This window comes from Oncorhynchus nerka, unplaced genomic scaffold (assembly GCF_034236695.1).
Source record: "Oncorhynchus nerka isolate Pitt River unplaced genomic scaffold, Oner_Uvic_2.0 unplaced_scaffold_1005, whole genome shotgun sequence".
NCBI classification, from domain to species: Eukaryota; Metazoa; Chordata; class Actinopteri; order Salmoniformes; family Salmonidae; genus Oncorhynchus; species Oncorhynchus nerka.
The window spans coordinates 78,575-101,167 of record NW_027040296.1 but is presented as its reverse complement, the minus strand read 5'-3'; the positions used below and the strand labels follow the sequence as shown (position 1 = coordinate 101,167).

The 22,593-nt window shown below is 43.9% G+C and overlaps 1 protein-coding gene across 1 annotated transcript; it reads left to right on the top strand.

Moving 5' to 3' along the window:
- Window positions 1–3,573: 3,573 nt before the first annotated feature.
- Window positions 3,574–4,914, top strand: LOC135570281 (hatching enzyme 1.2-like). The gene is made up of 2 exons (XM_065016396.1): window positions 3,574–3,797; window positions 4,291–4,914. Exons 1-2 carry the CDS (start codon window positions 3,574–3,576, stop codon window positions 4,865–4,867), a joined length of 801 nt encoding a protein of 266 aa, XP_064872468.1. The 3' UTR covers window positions 4,868–4,914.
- The last annotated feature ends 17,679 nt before the right edge of the window (window positions 4,915–22,593 follow it).

Below are 22,593 nucleotides of genomic sequence, written 5' to 3'. Positions count from 1 at the left end.
CCCAGCTCCCTACTCCTTCTCCTCCCCCAGCTCCCTACTCCTTCTCCTCCCCCAACTCCCTACTCCTTCTCTTCCCCCCTCCCTACTCCTTCTCCTCCCTCCCTTCTCCTCCCCCAGCTCCCTACTCCTTCTCCTCCCCCCCAGCTCCCTACTCCTTCTCCTCCCCCCAGCTCCCTACTCCTTCTCCTCCCCCCAGCTCCCTACTCCTTCTCCTCCCCCAGCTCCCTACTCCTTCTCCTCCCCCCAGCTCCCTACTCCTTCTCCTCCCCCAGCTCCCTACTCCTTCTCCTCCCCCAGCTCCCTACTCCTTCTCCTCCCCCAGCTCCCTACTCCTTCTCCTCCCCCAGCTCCCTACTCCTTCTCCTCCCCCAGCTCCCTACTCCTTCTCCTCCCCCAGCTCCCTACTCCTTCTCCCTCCCCCCAGCTCCCTACTCCTTCTCCTCCCCCAGCTCCCTACTCCTTCTCCTCCCCCCCAGCTCCCTACTCCTTCTCCTCCCCCAGCTCCCTACTCCTTCTCCTCCCCCAGCTCCCTACTCCTTCTTCTCCACCCAGCTCCCTACTCCTTCTCCTCCCCCAGCTCCCTACTCCTTCTCCTCCCCCCCATTTTCACACCATCTCTCCATTGTTATGTTACATGACCAGCGTAGCTTTAACTGTGTGTGTGTGTGTGTGTGTGTGTGTGTGTGTGTGTGTGTGTGTGTGTGTGTGTGTGTGTGTGTGTGTGTGTGTGTGTGTGTGTGTGTGTGTAGACAGAGTGCTGTAGATTAATAAATCATAATGTTGCCGTGAGAGCCACCTCTGTCACCTTCATTGTTTATTCTCACACCTCAACTCCCCCAGGGGGCAGGCGGAGAAAGGGATGGAAGTATTTAGCGAGAGAGAGAGAGAGAGAGAGAGACAGAGAGACAGAGAGAGAGAGAGAGAGACACAGAGAGAGACACAGAGAGAGACACAGAGAGAGAGACACAGAGAGAGACAGAGAGAGAGAGAGACAAAGAGAGAGGGAGACAGAGAGAGAGACAGAGAGTGAGAGACAAAGAGAGACAGAGAGAGACACAGAGAGAGAGAGAGGGAGATAGAGAGACAGAGAGAGAGAGACTACTACAGACCTGCCATTACACCCTAACTACAGACCTGCCATTACACCCTAACTACAGACCTGCCATTACACCCTAACTACAGACCTGCCATTACACCCTAACTACAGACCAGCCATTACACCCTAACCTGTATAGACCTGCCATTACACCCTAACTACAGACCTGCCATTACACACTAACTACAGACCTGCCATTACACCCTAACTACAGACCTGCCATTACACCCTAACTACAGACCTGCCATTACACCCTAACTACAGACCTGCCATTACACCCTAACTACAGACCTGCCATTACACCCTAACTATAGACCTGCCATTACACCCTAACTACAGACCTGCCATTACACCCTAACTACAGACCTGCCATTACACCCTAACCTGTATAGACCTGCCATTACACCCTAACTATAGACCTACCATTACACCCTAACTATAGACCTGCCATTACACCCTAACTACAGACCTGCCATTACACCCTAACTACAGACCTGCCATTACACCCTAACTACAGACCTGCCATTACACCCTAACCTGTACAGACCTGTCATTACACCCTAACTACAGACCTGCCATTACACCCTAACTATAGACCTGCCATTACACCCTAACCTGTACAGACCTGTCATTACACCCTAACTACAGACCTGCCATTACACCCTAACTACAGACCTGCCATTACACCCTAACCTGTATAGACCTGCCATTACACCCTAACTACAGACCTGCCATTACACCCTAACTATAGACCTGCCATTACACCCTAACTACAGACCTGCCATTACACCCTAACTATAGACCTGCCATTACACCCTAACTATAGACCTACCATTACACCCTAACTACAGACCTGAATTACACCCTAACTACAGACCTGCCATTACACCCTAACTACAGACCTGCCATTACACCCCAACTACAGACCTGCCATTACACCCTAACTACAGACCTGTCATTACACCCTAACTACAGACCTGCCATTACACCCCAACTACAGACCTGCCATTACACCCTAACTACAGACCTGCCATTACACCCCAACTACAGACCTGTCATTACACCCTAACTACAAACCTGCCATTACACCCTAACTACAGACCTGCCATTACACCCTAACTACAGACCTGCCATTACACCCTAACTACAGACCTGCCATTACACCCTAACTACAGACCTGCCATTACACCCTAACTACAGACCTGCCATTACACCCTAACTACAGACCTGCCATTACACCCTAACTACAGACCTGCCATTACACCCTAACTACAGACCTGCCATTACACCCTAACCTGTATAGACTTGCCATTACACCCTAACTACAGACCTGCCATTACACCCTAACCTGTACAGACCTGTCATTACACCCTAACTACAGACCTGCCATTACACCCTAACTATAGACCTGCCATTACACCCTAACCTGTACAGACCTGTCATTACACCCTAACCTGTACAGACCTGCCATTACACCCTAACCTGTACAGACCTGCCATTACACCCTAACTACAGACCTGCCATTACACCCTAACTACAGACCTGCCATTTCACCCTAACCTGTATAGACTTGCCATTACACCCTAACTACAGACCTGCCATTTCACCCTAACCTGTATAGACTTGCCATTACACCCTAACTACAGACCTGCCATTTCACCCTAACCTGTATAGACTTGCCATTACACCCTAACTACAGACCTGCCATTACACCCTAACTACAGACCTGCCATTACACCCCAACTACAGACCTGCCATTACACCCCAACTACAGACCTGCCATTACACCCCAACTACAGACCTACCATTACACCCTAACTACAGACCTGCCATTACACCCCAACTACAGACCTGCCATTACACCCCAACTACAGACCTGCCATTACACCCTAACTACAGACCTACCATTACACCCTAACTACAGACCTGCCATTACACCCTAACTACAGACCTGCCATTACACCCTAACTACAGACCTGCCATTACACCCTAACCTGTTTTTATTGTGTTTATATTGTAGATTATTACAGTGTTTATTATCTATATTACTAAAGAGCTGCAATGATTTCAACGTACTGTTTTACACCTGCTGTATCCTGTGCAGGTGTAAAAGTTGACACGTTCGTCAGCACATCATTGTAGTAGAGTCAACTGTCATTACATTAGTGTGTGACCTATTTGTTGAGTAGGCATGGCCAGGTGTAAATGGACCCGTATGGATTAAAACCATGTTGAAACTGTAGGTGTGGTGGTGGAGCCCTCCCTTCAGAGGTTTATTTAGGACTAACAACATGGACCCCAACCCAGAATCCTCCAGCAGACACACCTGAGGAGGACTGTATAAAAAGCCCAGGACTGACCAGACAGAATCACACATCAAGACTCTCCAAAGCATCTCCAGGACCAAGAAGCCATCTAGAGTATCTCCACTGTCAGATCCAAGGAGCCATCCAGTCTCTCCTCTCCACACACTGAAGATGGAGCAAAGCCCCTCTCTCACCCTGCTGCTGCTGCTGCTGCTGGGCCTCTCTCAGGCCAACCATCTCATGGAGGATGGAAGTGGACCAGAGATCCTAACAGACAACCCTGAGGCTGTAGACATCACTGAGAGAATTCTGACCACTAATAACGGCTCCAGTCAGTTCCTGTTGGAGGGGGACATGGTGGCACCAACAACCAGAAACGCCATGATTTGCTATAGGTACAACCAACACACACTGAAAACAATATTGTGCAAATTCTGCTTTTAAAACTATCTGCATCAGCTTATTTAGTATTTCCAACACAAGGTATTTTTAAGTTTAATATACTTCACTTTTAGTGTTGCAGAAAGTTGCATGATCACAAAATATACTTCGCTTCGTTAAAACCTGCATACAAACATTGTGTAGAAAGTAGCATTATAAAGTCAAAAGAATGTGTAATTACCCACAATCCTCTAAAAACAGAGACAGGTGTCAAAAAGTTGTTGCTAGAACTTAAAGTTAGTAAGTTGAGGGAACATTTCCCTTGGAGTTGTTTTTACGTGCATCTTATGTTGATATATTTACATATTTACATTTCAGGTTGGTTAAACGAGTGAAGTAGAGTAAAGTACTAATTATATTGAAGTAAAGATAACAAATATATTTTTTATGTCAAAATAATTGTATTTTCAAATATAATTGACTAACACCCTGAATGTTATTATACAGTGCAGGGTGCTTCTGGCAAAAAGGCTCCAACGGACTGGTTGAAGTGCCCTACACAGTGAGCAGTAGCTTCAGTTCCTCTGACAAGCAGGGCATTGAAAACGCCCTCCGGGCCTTCCCTTCCAAGACCTGCATTCGCTTCGTGCCTCGGCAGAATCAGGTTGACTTCATCAGCTACGAGCCCAGAGACGGGTGCTGGTCCTCTCTTGGGAGAGTGGGAGGCCAACAGACGGTCTCTCTCCAAATGAACAGGTGTGTTTACTTCGGCATCATTCAGCACGAGACTCTCCACGCTCTGGGCTTCCAACACGAACAAACCAGGAGCGACCGTGACGAGTACGTCACCATCAACTGGAGTAACATCGACTCTAACATGGCCTTTAACTTTGATAGATCAAACACCAACAACCTGAACACTCCCTATGACTACAGCTCTGTCATGCACTATGGAAAAACTGCCTTCTCTGTCAACGGGATGGACACCATCACCCCCATCCCCAACCCCAACGTGCCCATCGGCCAGAGACAGGGGTTGTCCACCACGGACATCCTGAGGATCAACAGACTCTACGGCTGCTGAGAGGAAGACATCAGGTCACAGGAGAAAAGTCTGGAAAAGACCAGATGAAGGAAGTCAAGTCTGACATATATAATGTTATCTTATTGATTTAAAATCATTGTTGAGTTGTAACTTTTAAAAATGATCAATGCTGTAGTTGTGTAGTTCTCAAATTATTTTAATTATATGACTTAATTAATTATCTAAAATAAACCAGATTGAAAGCAGATGCTATTGTTTAATTCTAGTGTTCCATAGTGTGTGTGTTTGTCTGTGTGTGAGTGAGTGAGTGAGTGAGTGAGTGAGTGAGTGAGTGAGTGAGTGAGTGAGTGAGTGAGTGAGTGAGTGAGTGAGTGAGTGAGTGAGTGAGTGAGTGAGTGAGTGAGTGAGTGAGTGAGTGAGTGAGTGAGTGAGTGAGCGAGCGAGAGAGAGAGAGAGTTAACAGACTGGGCACAAGTCCTCCATGTCTGTCCTGATCCAAGAGATTCTTCCTCCAATCAGCATTAGAGTTACATCACTTCTGTCACAACTACAATGACATCATTTCTCTCACCTAAACACAATAAGACACTAGGAATATTCACAACTACAACGACATCATTTCTCTCACCTAAACACAATAAGACACTAGGAATATTCACAACTACAATGACATGAAAGATAATAATTATTTTTGGAAGAGAATGAAGGAGGCTGACAGAGGACAACATAAATATCTGCTCTGGGAATCTGACAACAAAGCAGAAATAAAAATCAACCACACGGTATTTTCTTGTTAAGATTTATACTGTAGATGTAACTGGTCTGGTCTGCTAAAATCATCACTTCAAAGTGGAGTCACATGTCCCCCAAAAAATACAGGTTTCTCCTCAAAATGTTTTAAAATGCTGTACATTGAATCTTATCACATAACAAGATAGACTAACGAACCAAAATGTTCTGCAGACATGCTGACATCTCTCTCTATGTATCTTGGATCTTGGAGGGCACTACGGTGTTGAACGCTGAGCTGTAGTCAATGAACAGCATTCTTACGTAGGTGTTCCTTTTGTCCAGGTGGGAAAGGGCAGTGTGGAGTGCAATAGAGATTGCATCATCTGTGGATCTGTTGGGGCGGTATGCAAATTGGACTGGGTCTAGGGTGTCTGGGATGATTGTGTTAATGGGTGTCATGCCCGGACATTCAAAGAATTTGATAGCTACAGATGTGAGTGCTAATTTAAATAGGTTACCATGGTGTTCTTGTGCACAGAGACTATGGTGGTCTGCTTGAAAAATGTAGGTCTTACAGACTGGGTCAGGGAGAGTTTGAAAATGTCAGTGAATACACTTGTCAGCGCATGCTCGGAGAACACGTCCTGGTAATCCATCTGGCCCTGCGGGCTTTGTGAACGTTCAACTGTTTAAAAAGGTCACATCGGCTATGGAAAGCATGATCACAAAGTCATCCAGAACAGATGGTGCTCTCACGCATGGTTCAGTGTTGCTCGGCTCAGAGCAAATGTAGCATGCATTTAGCACATCTGGTAGGCTTGTGTCACTGGGCAGCTCGTGGCTGGGTTTCCCTTTGTAATCCTTAATCCATTGTTCCAAGATGGCGTAGCAGTCAGACGTCTTGTCGTGTCTAAACACTCTCCTGCAATCCGCCTCACCCAATGTAGCGTGGATCTGCTTTTTTTCTAAAGTATTTATATTTACTTCGGATCCGGAACCCCTCAACTGAAGCTAGCCAGCTAACTACCAGCTATCAGTCAGCAAACCATTGCTAGCGGTCATCAAATCAAATCAAATTGTATTTGTCACATACACATGGTTAGCAGATGTTAATGCGAGTGTAGCGAAATGCTTGTGCTTCTAGTTCCGACAATGCAGTAATAACCAACAAGTAATCTAACTAACAATTCCAAAACTACTGTCTTATACACACAAGTGTAAGGGGCTAAAGAATATGTACATAAAGATATATGAATGAGTGATGGTACAGAGCGGCATAGGCAAGATGCAGTAGATGGTATCGAGTATAGTATATACATATGAGATGAGTATGTAAACAAAGTGGCATAGTTAAAGTGGCTAGTGATACATGTACTACATAAAGATGCAGTAGATGATATAGAGTACATAGGAGATGAATAATGTAGGGTATGTAAACATTATATTAGGTAGCATTGTTTAAAGTGGCTAGTGATATATTTTACATCATTTCCCATCAATTCCCATTATTAAAGTGGCTGGAGTTGAGTCAGTGTGTTGCCAGCAGCCACTCAATGTTAGTGGTGGCTGTTTAACAGTCTGATGGCCGTGAGATAGAAGCTGTTTTTCAGTCTCTCGGTCCCAGCTTTGATGCACCTGTACTGACCTCGCCTTCTGGATGATAGCGGGGTGAACAGGCAGTGGCTCGGGTGGTTGTTGTCCCTGATGATCTTTATGGCCTTCCTGTAACATTGGATGGTGTTGGTGTCCTGGAGGGCAGGTAGTTTGCCCCCGGTGATGCGTTGTGCAGACCTCACTACCCTCTGGAGAGCCTTACGGTTGTGGGCGGAGCAGTTGCCGTACCAGGCGGTGATACAGCCCGCCAGGATGCTCTCGATTGTGCTCAGTTACCTTAGCTTTCTTGGGAACAGGAACAATGGTGGCCCTCTTGAAGCATGTGGGAACAGCAGACTGGGATAGGGATTGATTGAATATGTCCGTAAACACACCAGCCAGCTGGTCTGCGCATGGTATGAGGGCGCGGCTGGGGATGCCGTCTGCGCCTGCAGCCTTGCGAGGGTTAACACGTTTAAATGTTTTACTCACCTCGGCTGCAGTGAAGGAGAGGCCGCATGCTTTGGTTGCAGGCCGTGTCAGTGGCACTGTATTGTCCTCAAAGCGGGCAAAAAGTTATTTAGTCTGCCTGGGAGCAAGACATCCTGGTCCGTGTAAAGAATTGCTATTATGCAGGAGACCAACCTACTGCTAAATACATGGCTATTGCATTGTTATAACTGAGACAACACATAGCAACGTATTTTCACAGTAAAGCCTGTGGGGTCCCCTACAGGACAGCTCCCACATTACACACATAATCTCCCTTTTTTAACTGAACACTGTGTGCCCGAAGAAGATCCTACGATGACGGACAGACAACTGAGCCAATGGCGGAAGACTACAGACTACAACCAGCTGAACCAATCCGGAGATCCGATCTTCCTAGGGTCAACCTACTTTCTGTGACGTATATAAGAGCTGTGCTGACTGTTTACGCTCTCTCTGCCTGCCGTTCCACACGAACTAACGGAAGAGCCGTAATTACGCTGTACTACATATTTTCACTCTGAATAAACTGTTTACTTGTCATAAAATTTACTACTTAGTCTGAATCGATCCTTGACCGGCTCACCCATCTACATATCTAATTACTAACAGAACTTGGTACGCAGAGGATGGTTAACTAACGGTCCAGTCGAAGCGAGCAGATTGGGTATGAGAGAGGGGGTGAGTTCGTGGAAAGGACGATTCGATTTTCGGGGGGTGGACAACAATTCTGCTCAACTCGGGAAACTGATCTAAAGGTGCACCATAAATAAGGTAAGCAAAACCTGTTAAATCAAACTTTGCATATTGTCGTATAGTCAGTCTAAATTTTGATCAGTATTTCCGAGTAAGTATGAATTCTTGTGTAAATTTATAAATTTGCTGACGAGTCGAAAAGAACAGTGTAGTGAAGATATGTAGAAACAAGCCAGCGACGGCTGGTGTGATATAAATCATTGATGAGATATCAGTAGGGGATAGTTAATTACTATTCATTAAATCTGGCGCCGAGGGGATAGATTGTGTAATTTTGTCCCGTGACCCGGTCAGCGCAGTCTGATAGCTTTCAATGATGAGGGATCACTTTTGAGGCCTGTAGTTCCGATAGGGGTCGAACATATATATAAATTCAGTTTCGATAGGGGTCGGACATGTGTATAATTTTGATAAGGGATCAGCACGATAGAGATTAGGGATAGATATCAGTAAGGGGATAGCAAATTGCTATTCATTAAACCTGGCGCCGAGGTTGTCCCGCGACTCGGTCGAAGTCCAGTCTGATAAGAGGTCCAATGATAAAGATAAGCTGATAGGGATCAGAGAGAACGTGTATTAATTCTGATATTGTTAATTCGATAGGGGTCAGTAGGGGATAGAGTTGAATTCTAGAGTTGAATTCTATCCAGTAATTCCGCTTAGTTCGGTCTGATAGGGGTCGATTAATAAGAGGTCAGAGATATAACCTGTAATTGTGTGTTTTGTCTTGTTTTGTCTATTTGTAACTGTTTATATGAAAATGCAAGGTGGTTGTAATGGTTTCCATTAAGATTGTTGGTGGTTACATAGAGAGAAAGAGGCAGAAAAGAAAAAATCACGTAGGGGTCAGATACGAAGGGAGCGAGATTGATGAGAATCCTGATTGAGGGAAAACTTTGGGCGTTTAGGTTGGTGCTGTTTTCTGTTGTTCAGATGCCGGAGTAACAAATGCAGATAACTGAAAATTGGGTCTATTTGCGGAGAATCTCAGTTCCATAAGCATTGGTGGTTCAGTGGTAGAATTCTCGCCTGCCACGTGGGAGGCCGGGGTTCGGTTCCCAGCTGAGGTGTAAAGAATAGTTATATATGTCTGAGTTTTTGGTTGTAATTGAACTGGTTGTTTTGCAGAGAAAGTTATAGTCACTAGTATTGGTATAAGATATAAACTGAACGTTTTAAATAGTTTGTTTGGTTCAAATTGAAAGACTAATTCATTCAACTTAATATAAGAACGGAGATTTTGATGCAAGGCGATGTCTGTTCACTAAATGATTTGTTGGGAATAATACATTGGGAAAAGAGTCGTAATTAAAAATGCTAATTCAAAGACGAGACAGTAACTTAAATCAAATTAATTCTGAATAATAACGGGGGAACAATTACGATAGATTTGTGTCCATCGAAATGTTTTTATAAGATTAGCGAATTGAGAGATGTTGATTGATGTTGTAAACTCTAATTCAGGATTCAACAGATGTGATAAATTAGGTTTGGTTTATCGAACCCGAAATACTGTTGTTGCAGACAGCCAACCATTATTTACAATGAGTTGAAAATCGTTGCGAAATGAGTCAAGATTGAGCGCTTGTTGATGACATCACTAGCGAGGTTTCCGTCGCCACGGAAATGATGTCTTGACTGGGGGTGACAGAGAAAATGGTTAGTGTCCTTCAAAGGGCGTTAATGTTGAGTCACTTTTCAGAAGATGATAAACATTTCGAAATACATTTTTAAAAAAGGAGTATGTAAATCGTCAGGAAAGATGCTAAAAACTAGCAGCTGATTCGCTGGGTGGGTATCATTGATTTGTGGCGTTTATTTGGACTGTAATTGGGCCGTGAGAGAGAGGGATTGGATGTCTGAGTCATAAAACATCGTGATGGTGGATTCTGATGGTTGTTGATTCTTGGTTTGATCGTTTGAATAGCACCAGTGAATTTGAGCACTGTTTCCATTATGTGGAACGGTGTCAGGGTATTAATGGTGAAAAGCAACCTCTATGGTAAAACATTGTACATGTTTCGGTAAACTAGCGAGGTTGAATTTGGTTATTTGAACATTTCCCTTGATACGTAGACATACGTAACAGGGGCAAGTTGTTTTTCCTTGAGGAACACGCAGATGGTGTTTTGTTTTATTGAGATGTAAATGTGAGTTGAAGGAGCCAAGGGAAAATATGTTATTTTTATTAAATATCAGGGATTATAATCTTGGGGAGAATGAGGCCATAAATGACCAAATTGGAAAGGCCTGGAAGTTTTGATTAATCATTAAGGTTTGCAAATATATACACATAAAACATTTGTTAGGACTATTTGTTTTGGTGCAAAGGTATTTTAAAGAGACACGCTCAAATATGGAACTTTATGAGTTTTTATTTTATGAGTTTTAAATTACACAAGTGAATTTGGATTTTAAGGATAAAGGGTTCTTTAATATGTCTAGTGTAGTATAGAACTTGACTATAAAAGGGTGGGTTGACTCATGGACCTTATCATCACTGTCTTCTAAGGTCTGATCAGCCTTGGGGGAGAGCCATTGGTATAATGAATGTGGTCATATTGAGTACTAGTTTTAAGGTAAATTCATTATAAAGGAGTTTAGGTTAGGAGGTTAGGATAGGATATATATTAAGCCAATAGGGCAGGGAATTACATAGAAAAATAAGTTTCAGTTCTTAGGGGTGATAAATCACTGTAGACAAGGAATTCTGCACTCTGCAACATATATTAAATTCATGTTATTGTCAGATAGAATACTGAGAGTCCTTGAAGGAAGGATTTTGATATGATAAGCATTTGTTTTGAATTTTTTTTTTTTTTTTTTACCATTAGGGGTAAAAAAAAAAAATAGTATTAAATTTAACAGGTATATAGGACATCTGTGATGATTTAGGATTATTGTTAGGTTGATTAAGGAAATGTAAGGACTTTAGAGATTGACACTCATAGACATGATTTTGGATAAAGTCAAACAGTTAGAAGCTTAGTGGTATTTGAGAAATATGAGAGAAAAGGTTTAAATTGGTAAATATATATTTAAGAAAATATATAAGTAGCGCAGATGGTTCTTAAGTAGATAAGAAACTTGACAGGGAATTGGTACTGGATTGACGCCCAAGGGAGAATTGGACATGTGGAAAACTAAAAGGGACTCCTTCATGATGTCAGACATAAGGATAATATACTAATCTTACCTAAGTCAGTATTTAGAGTAGGTAAGGTTGATACCTGGGCAGAGTCAGGTATCAAAAGGGGGATGGGTAAATTGTGGTCTAGGATAGGATGGGGCTTATTGGATAGGAAACTAAAAAAAAAAAATGTAAGCTAACAATTGGGAATAGAAGTTAAAGATATAATCAGATAAAACATATGAGAAATTGTTTGTTAACCAAGCCTGTATGTCCAGGATTTTATGCATTACAGGTGAACTACAGGTGAAGTCACTCAATCCAGTCCCAGAGGCTTGGGGACCATAGAAGACCCCTGGTTACAGCTAGCTGAAAGAGCTACCCAGATTCATATCGCACGGCGGAAGGGTAAGACACTTTTTTCACTGTCGGACAATAAACAGAGTTCGGGAGAAGAACTGGAATTAACAGAATTCCGGGGGCCAACTCTCGAATGAAGTAACCCTACCTGTCCTATCACCCCTGTTTTTGTTCATAGAAGTGAAGATGTGTCTGGCTCTGGCTAAGTGATGTGTATTTTGTTCCAAAATAAGCATAAGAGATCCCTAGATCTGGGTAGATAAGAAGTTAGAATAGAGATTACACGGTAACCGACTTCGGACAGTTCTAGGATTGGAGAAGAGGGTATCCTTATAGCATGGAGGATCCCACAAGGGTGGATAGGTTTTCCATGATATGGGGAAACCTGGGAGCAATGTTGAACTTTGTAAAGGTGATGAAATCCTATTAACCATCAAAACTATTAAGCTCTCTGATGCAGGCACTCACACCCTCGGACTACAAAGGACGAGGACAGACATGATGGGTGTGTTTTCTATCAAGGTACTGCCAAGACCAGAGGTAACCGGACACACTCCTCTACCACCACTGTGTTAAAAATACCATTCAGGTAATTAATGTTAGAGACTATTCGGCTATTGATCAATTAGAAACTGAGACTGGTTTTGATAGTAGGGACAATTTGTGGCTGTCTTATATGAGGTACACAGCTAAAACCCTGAGAGGAAAGGACTGTATTATTTGAAGTTATGCTAGACCTGTTCTGGCTACACCCATTTGCTGTAGGAGAAGGAGAGGGGTGGTTGTGTATTTTGAGAAGTTTTTTACCAGGTTAAGCCCAATTCAACCCTCTGTTCCTCTTTGAGCCTTGTGTTTCCTGCAGTACCTCCTCATCGGGCCTCTTGGGGTGTTGAGGCATATGGGGGCAATTACGAGTGCATCACGGGTACAGGTAATGGCATTGATTATGGGAGATTGCCTGAAGCTGATTGCAGGAGTAACATAACCATTAATTCCACTTGGCCAGTTACAGGCCTAAACCAAACTAGTGGTCTGGCTGATGTATGTTGGATGAGTGGAGCCAAAAGAGTGCTGAGACCCATTCTTAGAGGAGAATGGCAAGGTACGTGTGGTCTGACCAGTTTGATAATTCCACTGACCATTGTTGATGTTGTTGCTGAACAGCTGCTGAGTTCTGTAACCAGGGGACCTGAAAACATTCCATCCCATGGGAGACAGATGTAGTAGTGCTCCATGGACAGAGGATGTAGTTGACATACACACTAACCTGTTGGGAGTGCCAGTGGGGATTCCTCATGAGTTTCAGGCTTTGGGTAGGAATGATGGACTCTGGCACTTACTACCTACTATGGGTCCAGCCATGGTGGATGCTGGACAGACTGCATGGATTAATTATATCTACTATAATCAACAGCGTTTTGTGAATTACTCCCGTGATGCACTCACTAGTATGTCTGAACAGCTTGAGGCCACATTTGGGGTTTCCAGACAGAATAGACTTGCCTTGGATATGCTTCTTGCCAGTCAGGGGGACGTCTGCAAGATGTTCGGTAAACAATGTTGCACATATATTCCTAATAATACCAGTCCAGATGATAGTTTTTAAACTTCACAATCTAAGGCGGGGTTGATGCACTATCTGCTAAGATGAGGTCCACGGGGGGTGGAGGAGTCTGTTCTCTTGGCCTGGTTTGGTAAGTGCACTGGTAGGATGGTTACTGGATTTCTGACCCTAATTCTTGTATTATTTGTTATTGATGTGATGTGCTGCTTGCATCATACCGTGTTTTGAGAAGTCTGTTACAGATATGGTGAAGGCTTCAGGCATGATGCCTTTGCTTGATGCTCCAGTTGGCGATGCTGATACGGACGCATGCTTTCAGGGGAGGATGGGACTGGTACCACCTGGTACAGGATAGGAGTAGCTGAGAGGACCAGATGGTTTCTAATAATTCTTTACTCTGTTTTCCATGACCAAAGTTTTATCCTACATCTTACATGTCAATAACAATAAAGTTTTATCCTGTTTTTGATAAGTGACACCCTTGGGGGGAACAAAGGCATAAAACAAAGGCATATATAACTTGTTATTAGTAATAAACTTTTTATTATTTTCATGAAATGCTATGACTGCTGAAATAAAGGATATTTGAGTGACACCCTAGCAGGAGTAAAAAGGGGGATCCAGTTGCTTTTATTGATTAAGCTTCTCCATTGTATGTCGTGTCCCATCTGGGATGGGAAGAGGGGGAAATTATTTTTCTTTGTGGGCCATTTCCGGATAGACATACCTAGTTTAGGATATTTTTCCTTTTTGGATTATGTCTTCGTTTTTGCTTGGAGTAATGTATCTGGACTATATCACATCTCTTAGGAGATGTGAAGAGAGGGTATCAGAAACTTTTTCCTGCTGGAAAAAGCTGGCTAATGTGGACAATAATTTTTACTTTTATTTTGAGCTGTTCTCCGCTCTGTTAAATGAGGGTTGTAAGCCAACTTAGTACATAGTGGGATTGAATGGAGAACATGATGGTAATACATAAATATCTATTTCTGTTTAATACCGTGCCTTATTTCATAGTCCTGTTGGGAAAAGTTTCTCTTTGTGTCTGGACCTAGTTAGGTTGTGTCACGTCTCTGGTGAGACGTGAAGAGAGGGTTTTGTAAAGAATTGCTATTATGCAGGAGACCAACCTACTGCTAAATACATGGCTATTGCATTGTTATAACTGAGACAACACATAGCAACGTATTTTCACAGTAAAGCCTGTGGGGTCCCCTACAGGATAGCTCCCACATTACACACATAATCTCCCTTTTTTAACTGAACACTGTGTGCCCGAAGAAGATCCTACGATGACGGACAGACAACTGAGCCAATGGCGGAAGACTACAGACTACAACCAGCTGAACCAATCCGGAGATCCGATCTTCCTAGGGTCAACCTACTTTCTGTGACGTATATAAGAGCTGTGCTGACTGTTTACGCTCTCTCTGCCTGCCGTTCCACACGAACTAACGGAAGAGCCGTAATTACGCTGTACTACATATTTTCACTCTGAATAAACTGTTTACTTGTCATAAAATGTACTACTTAGTCTGAATCGATCCTTGACCGGCTCACCCATCTACATATCTAATTACTAACATCCGTGACGGGGCTGGTTTTCATTTTGTAATCCGTGATTGACTGTAGACCCAGCCACATACCTCTTGTGTCTGAGCCGTTGAATTAAGATTCTACTTTGTCTCTATACTGACGCTTAGCTTGTTTGATTGCCTTGCGGAGGGAATAGCTACACTGTTTGTATTCGGTCATATTTCCGGTCACCTTGCCCTGATTAAAAGCAGTGGTTCGCGCGAATGCTGCCATCAATCCACGATTTCCTTTAGCTCGGAAAGCTCTCGCCAGTTCGAACAACGCGACTCTAACTCCCTTGCTATTTGCTTGCTTGCTAATTCGGCCTGCTAACTGCTAGCTTTTTTAGCCCCGGTCTGCTAACTGCTAGCTTGTTTAGCCCCGGCCTACTAACTGTTAGCTTGTTAGCACAGGCCTGCTAACTGTCTGAATCGCCGTGTCCCCAGCCAGCCCAACCACTCACTGGACCCATATTTACTTTCAATCTCTTTTCGATTTTTAATTTGATTATACCTTCTGGTAACCTGCCTCACCCAATATGATACGAAATCGCTATTATTTAAAAATTTTAGAACACATTCAAGAACCTCCAGAAGCTAACCAGCTAACTAGCTACAAGCTATTTAGTCATTGTTAGCCACTGCTAGCGGCTTTTACCTTCTGCACAGCCAGACAGTTTTTTTAGCCTGGATAATACTCGCCAGTCTAGCTTCCCTGTCCCATCCACCGCTGCCCCCTGGACACTGATCACTTGGCTACATAGCTGATGCCTGCTGGACTGTCCATTAATCACGGTACTCAATTCTGCTTGTTTATATTTTATCTTTCGGCCCCAGCCGCACTCAGGCTCTGTGTGTAGTTAATCCGACCCTCTCTGCCTAGTCAACGCCATATTACCTGCTGTTGTTGTGCTAGCTGATTAGCTGTTGTTGTCTCACCTACTGTTTTAGCTACCTCTCCCATTCAACACCTGTGATTACTGTATGCCTCGCTGTATGTCTCTCTCAAATGTCAATATGCCTTGTATACTGTTGTTCAGGTTAGTTATCATTGTTTTAGTTTACAATGGAGCCCCTAGTTCCACTCTTCATACCCCTGATACCTCCTTTGTCCCACCTCCCACACATGTGGTGACCTCACCCATTACAACCAGCATGTCCAGAGATACAACCTCTCTTATCATCACCCAGTGCCTGGGCTTAACTCCGCTGTACCCGCACCCCACCATACCCCTGTCTGCGCATTATGCCCTGAATATATTCTACCATGCCCAGAAATCTGCTCCTTTTATTCTTTGTCCCCAACGCTCTAGGCGACCAGTTTTGATAGCCTTTAGCCGCACCCTCATACTACTCCTCCTCTGTTCCGCGGGTGATGTTGAGGTAAACCCAGGCCCTGCATGTCCCCAGGCACCCTCATTTGTTGACTTCTGTGATCGAAAAAGCCTTGGTTTCATGCATGTCAACATCAGAAGTCTCCTACCTAAGTTTGTTTTACTCACTGCTTTAGCACACTCTGCTAACCCTGATGTCCTTGCCGTGTCTGAATCCTGGCTCAGGAAGGCAACCAAAAATTCTGAGATTTCCATACCAAACTATAACTGTTGCCGCCTGCTACCGACCCCCCTCAGCTCCCAGCTGTGCCCTGGACACCATTTGTGAATTGATCGCCCCCCATCTAGCTTCAGAGTTAGTTCTGTTAGGTGACCTAAACTGGGATATGCTTAACACCCCGGCAGTCCTACAATCTAAGCTAGATGCCCTCAATCTCACACAAATCATCAAGGAACCCACCAGGTACAACCCTAAATCTGTAAACAAGGGCACCCTCATAGACGTCATCCTGACCCACCGGCCCTCCAAATACACCTCCGCTGTCTTCAACCAGGATCTCAGCGATCACTGCCTCATTGCCTGTATCCGCTACGGATCCGCAGTCAAACGACCACCCCTCAGCACTGTCAAACGCTCCCTAAAACACTTCTGCAAGCAGGCCTTTCTAATCGACCTGGCCCAGGTATCCTGGAAGGACATTGACCTCATCCCGTCAGTTGAGGATGCCTGGTCATTCTTTAAAAGTAACTTCCTCACCATTTTAGATAAGCATGCTCCGTTCAAAAAATGCACAACTAAGAACAGATATAGCCCTTGGTTCACTCCAGACCTGACTGCCCTCGACGAGCAAAAAAACATCCTGTGGCGGACTGCAATAGCATTGAATAGTCCCCGCGATATGCAACTGTTCAGGGAAGTCAGGAACCAATACAAGCAGTCAGTCAGTCAGGAAAGCTAAGGTCAGCTTCTTCAGGCAGAAATTTGGATCCTGTAGCTCCAACTCCAAAAAGTTCTGGGACACTGTGAAGTCCATGGAGAACAAGAGCACCTCCTCCCAGCTGCCCACTGCACTGAGGCTAGGTAACACGGTCATCACCGATAAATCCATGATTATCGAAAACTTCAACAAGCATCTCTCAACGGCTGGCCATGCCTTCCTCCTGGCTACTCCAACCTCGGCCAACAGCTCCCCCCGCTCAGCTACTCGCCCAAGCCTCTCCAGGTTCTCCTTAACCCAAATCCAGATAGCAGATGTTCTGAAAGAGCTGCAAAACCTGGACCCGTACAAATCAGCTGGGCTTGACAATCTGGACCCTCTATTTCTGAAACTCTTCACAGTCCCTGTTGTTCCATAAGGTGTATTTTTACCTGCTTTTTAAATCTGATTCTACTGCTTGCATTAGTTACCTGATGTGGAATAGAGTTCCATGTAGTCATGGCTCTATGTAGTACTGTGCCCCTCCCATAATCATTTCTGGACTTGGGGACTGGGAAGAGACCTCTGGGGCATGTCTTGTGGGGTACGCATTGTTGTCCGAGATGTGTGCTAGTATTTTAAAAACAGACAGCTCGGTACATTCAGCTTGTCCCGGTCCTAGAAAGCGGCAGCTCTAGCATTTAGCTCAGTGCGGATGTTGTCTGTAATCAATGGCTTCTGGGTTGGAAATGAACGCACGGGTCACTGGAGATGACGTTGTCGATGCACTTATTAACCTCTCTAGGGTATGTGGGACATCTGGCCATCTGGCCAACATCCAGTGAGGTTGCAGAGCGCCAAATTCAATTACAGAAATGCTCATTCTAAAAATTCAGAAAACAAAACATATTTTACATAGGTTTAAAGATGAACTTCTTGTTAAACCAACCACAGTGTCATATTTATAAAATGCTTTTCGGCGAAAGCATACCTAGCCCAGAACATACCTAGCCCAGAACATACCTAGCCCAGAACATAGCCCAGTTGAAAAATTATTATAAACACTAACCAGCCAAGCAGAAGCGTTACAAAACTCAGAAAGAGAGATAAAATTAATCCCTTACCTTTGATGATCTTCATATGGTGGCAATCAGAAGACATTAATTTACTCAATAAATGTTCCTTTTGTTCGATGATGTCTCTTTATATCCAAAAACCTCCGTTTTGTTAGCGCGATTTCTCCAGTTATCCACAGGCTCAAACTCAGTCAAAACAATCAGACGAAAAAATCTCAATTGTATCCGTAAAGTTCATAGAAACATGTCAAACGATGTCTATATTCAATCCCCAGGTTGTTTTTTAGCCTAAATGATCTCTAATATTTCAACCGGACAATAACGTTGTCAATATAAAAGGTAAACAAGAAATGCACATGCGCCTGAAAAAAAAAATGCGTCACCTTAGGGTCCACTCGTTCAAACTGGTCTTACTCCCTCATTTATAAGAATACAAGCCTGAAACAATTTCTAAAGACTGTTGACATCTAGTGGAAGGCATAGGAACTGCAAACGGAGTCCTAAGTCAATGGATACTGTAATGGCATTGAATAGAAAACTACAAAACCACAAAAAAACTACTTCCTGAATGGATTTGTCTTCGCCTGCTAAATCAGTTCTCAGTTCACAGACACTATTGTAACAGTTTTGGAAACTTTAGAGTGTTGTCTATCCAAATATACCAGTTATATGCATATCATATCTTCTAGGCAGCAGGCCGTTTAATTTGGGCATGCTTTTCATCCAAAATTCCGAATGCTGCCCCCTACCCTAGAGAGGTCAATGAAGCCGGTGACTGATGTGGTGAACTCCACAAAAACATCGGATGAATCCCGCAACATATTTCAGTCTGTGCTAGAGAAACAGTCCTGTCGCTTAGCAACCGCTTGATCGGACCACTTCTGAATTGAGCGTGTCACTGGTACTTCCTGTTTGAGTTCTTGCTTGTAAGCAGGAATCAAGAGGATAGAGTTATGGTCAGATTTACCAAACGGAGGCCGAGGGAGAGTTTTGTATACATCTCTGTGTGTTGAGTAGAAGTCATCTAGAGTTTCGTCGTCGCCCCCCTCGTTGCAAAGGTGACATGCTGGTAGAAATCAGGTTTAAAGGATTTCGGTTTTCCTGCATTAAAAAAATCACCGGCCACTAGGAGTGCTGCCTCTGGATGAGCATTTTGTTCTTGGCTTATGGCCCTAAATATCTCGTTGAGTACCAGCATCTGCTTTTGGTGGTAAACAGACAGCCGTGAAAAATATAGATGAAAACTCTCACCATAGTATGGTCTACAGCTTATCATGAGGTATTCTAACTCGGGTGAGCAGAACGTCCAGACTTCCTTAATATTAGAGATTGCGCACCAGCTGTTGTTAGCAAAGAGACACCCCCCACCCTTGAGTTTAGGAGATGCTTCCGTTCTGTCCTGCCGATGCAAAAGCTTCACAGCTATCCTAATAGTGGGCCTGTGTTTACTTCCTGGAAAAGACTCATTCATTGCGTCATTCAAAACACATCAGTTTATCACCTTGTGGAATAGAAGAAACTGGATTTGTTAAGACCTACAGTTGCACTTTTATTAAATAATTCCCTATTTCTTCTCAAATAAGTTGAAATTGAAAACAAATTTTGGTCTCCACACGTTATTAGATTTTCAACAATGCAGAACAAAATTTAGTTTTTTGAAACAACTTCATTTAGAAAATACAAACAAATGGCCAGGACAAAATGAGGAACTACTACTTGATTGTGGAGCCTTTGGCCAAGATAACTGCTGACAAACAGTTGCTGTAGCCATCAATGTGCTTGCTGCACCTGTTAACCCTCGCAGGCCTGCTGGCCCAGACGGCATCCCCAGCCGCGTCATCAGATCATGTGCAGACCAGCTGGCTGGTGTGTTTATGGACATATTCAGTCTCTCCCAATCCCAGTCTGCTGTCCCCACATGCTTCAAAATGGCCACCATTGTTCCTGTACCCAAGAAAGCAAAGGTAACGGAACTAAATGACTATCGCTCCGTAGCACTCACTTCTGTCATCATGAAGTGCTTTGGGAGACTAGTCAAGGATCACATAACCTCCACCCTACCTGACACCCTAGACCCACTTCAATTTGCATCCCACCCCAATAGATCCACAGACGATGCAACCGCCATCACACTGCACACTGCCCTAACCCATCTAAACAAGAGGAATACATATGTAAGAATGCTGGTCATTGACTATAGCTCAGCATTCAACACCATAGTACCTTCCAAGTTGATAATTAAGCTTGAGGCCCTGGGACTGAACACCGGTCCTGTGCAATTGGCTCCTGGACTTCCTGACGGGCCATCACCAGGTGGTGAAGATAGGAAACAACACCTTCACTTCGCTGATCATCAACACTGGGGCCCCACAAGGGTGTGTGCTCAGTCCCCTCCTGTAGTCCCTGTTCACCCATGACTGCGTGGCCAAGCACGCCTCCAACTCAATCATCAAGTTTGCAGATGACACAACAATAGTAGGCTTGATTACCAACAATGATGAGACAGCCTACAGGGAGTAGGAGAGGGCTCTGGGAGTGTGATGCCAGAAAAATAACCTCTTATTCAAAGTCAACAAAACAAAGGAGATGATCGTGGACTTCAGGAAACAGCAGAGAGAGCAGCCCCCTATTCACATCGAAGGGACCACAGTGGACAAGGTGGAAAGCTTCAAGTTCCTCGGCGTACACATCACTGACTAACTGAGATGGGTCACTCACACAGATAGCGTGGTGAGGAAGGCGTAACAGCACCTCTTCAACCTCAAGAGGCTAAAGAAATTTGACTTGTCACCTAAAACCCTCACAAACTTTTACAGATGCACAATCGAGAGCATTCTGTCAGGCTGTATCCCCGCCTGGTACGGCAACTGCTCCACCTGCACCTGCAGGGCTCTCCAGAGGGTGACGCGGCCTGCCTTAAGCATCACGGGGGGAAATGACCTGCCCTCCAGGACAGCAACCACCCGAGTCACTGCCTGTTCACCCTGCTATCATCCAGAAGGTGAGGTCAGTACAGGTACATCAAAGCTGGGACCGAGAGACTGAAAAACAGCTTCTATCTCAAGGCCATCAGACTGTTAAACACCATCACTAGCACATTAGAGGCTGCTGCCTATATACATAGACTTGACATCACTGGCCACTTTAATAAATGGAACACCAGTCACTTTAATAACGTCAAAATATCTTGCATTACCCATCTCCTATGTATATACTGTATCCTACACTATCCTACTGTATCTTATTCTATACCAATCTGACATTGCTCGTCCATATATTTTTATATTCTTGATTCCATTCCTTTACTAGACGTGTGTATTGGTGAATATGTTGTGTAATTGTTAGATATCTTGTTAGATATGAATGCACTCGTCAGAGGTAGAAGCACAAGCATTTCGCTAAACCCACAATGACATCAGCTAAACGTGTGTTTGTGACCAATAACATTTGATTTAATCTATTGGTAGATGGGTAAAAAATTACAAAAAGCAGACATTGAATTTCCCTTTGATCATGGTCAAGTTATTAATTCCACTTTGGATGGTGTATCAATACACCCAGTCACTACAAAGATACAGTCGTCCCTCCTAACTCAGTTGCCAGAGAGGAAGGAAACCGCTCAGGGATTTAAACCATGATGCCAATGATGACTTTGGAGGTCTTTGTTATTTAGCCATGTTTCACTAATGCAGGTCTTATCTATACAGGCACAACTACCACAATCTATAACAAACACAATTCTTCCAATACTACTTTAATATTTCCAGACAAATATTAAAACGATGAGTTTGTCTGAACAACTTGTTTCCCTGTTCTATAGCATTTGCCAAACAGGAAATGGCAAATGTGACAATATTTAACCAGTGGCCTGCTCAATCTGACACGTTCCTCAGCACATCATTGTAGTAGAGTCAACTGTCATTACATTAGTGTGTGACCTATTTGTTGAGTAGGCATGGCCAGGTGTAAATGGACCCGTATGGATTAAAACCATGTTGAAACTGTAGGTGTGGTGGTGGAGCCCTCCCTTCAGAGGTTTATTTAGGACTAACAACATGGACCCCAACCCAGAATCCTCCAGCAGACACACCTGAGGAGGACTGTATAAAAGCCCAGGACTGACCAGACAGAATCACACATCAAAACTCTCCAAAGCATCTCCAGGACCAAGAAGCCATCTAGAGTATCTCCACTGTCAGATCCAAGGAGCCATCCAGTCTCTCCTCTCCACACACTGAAG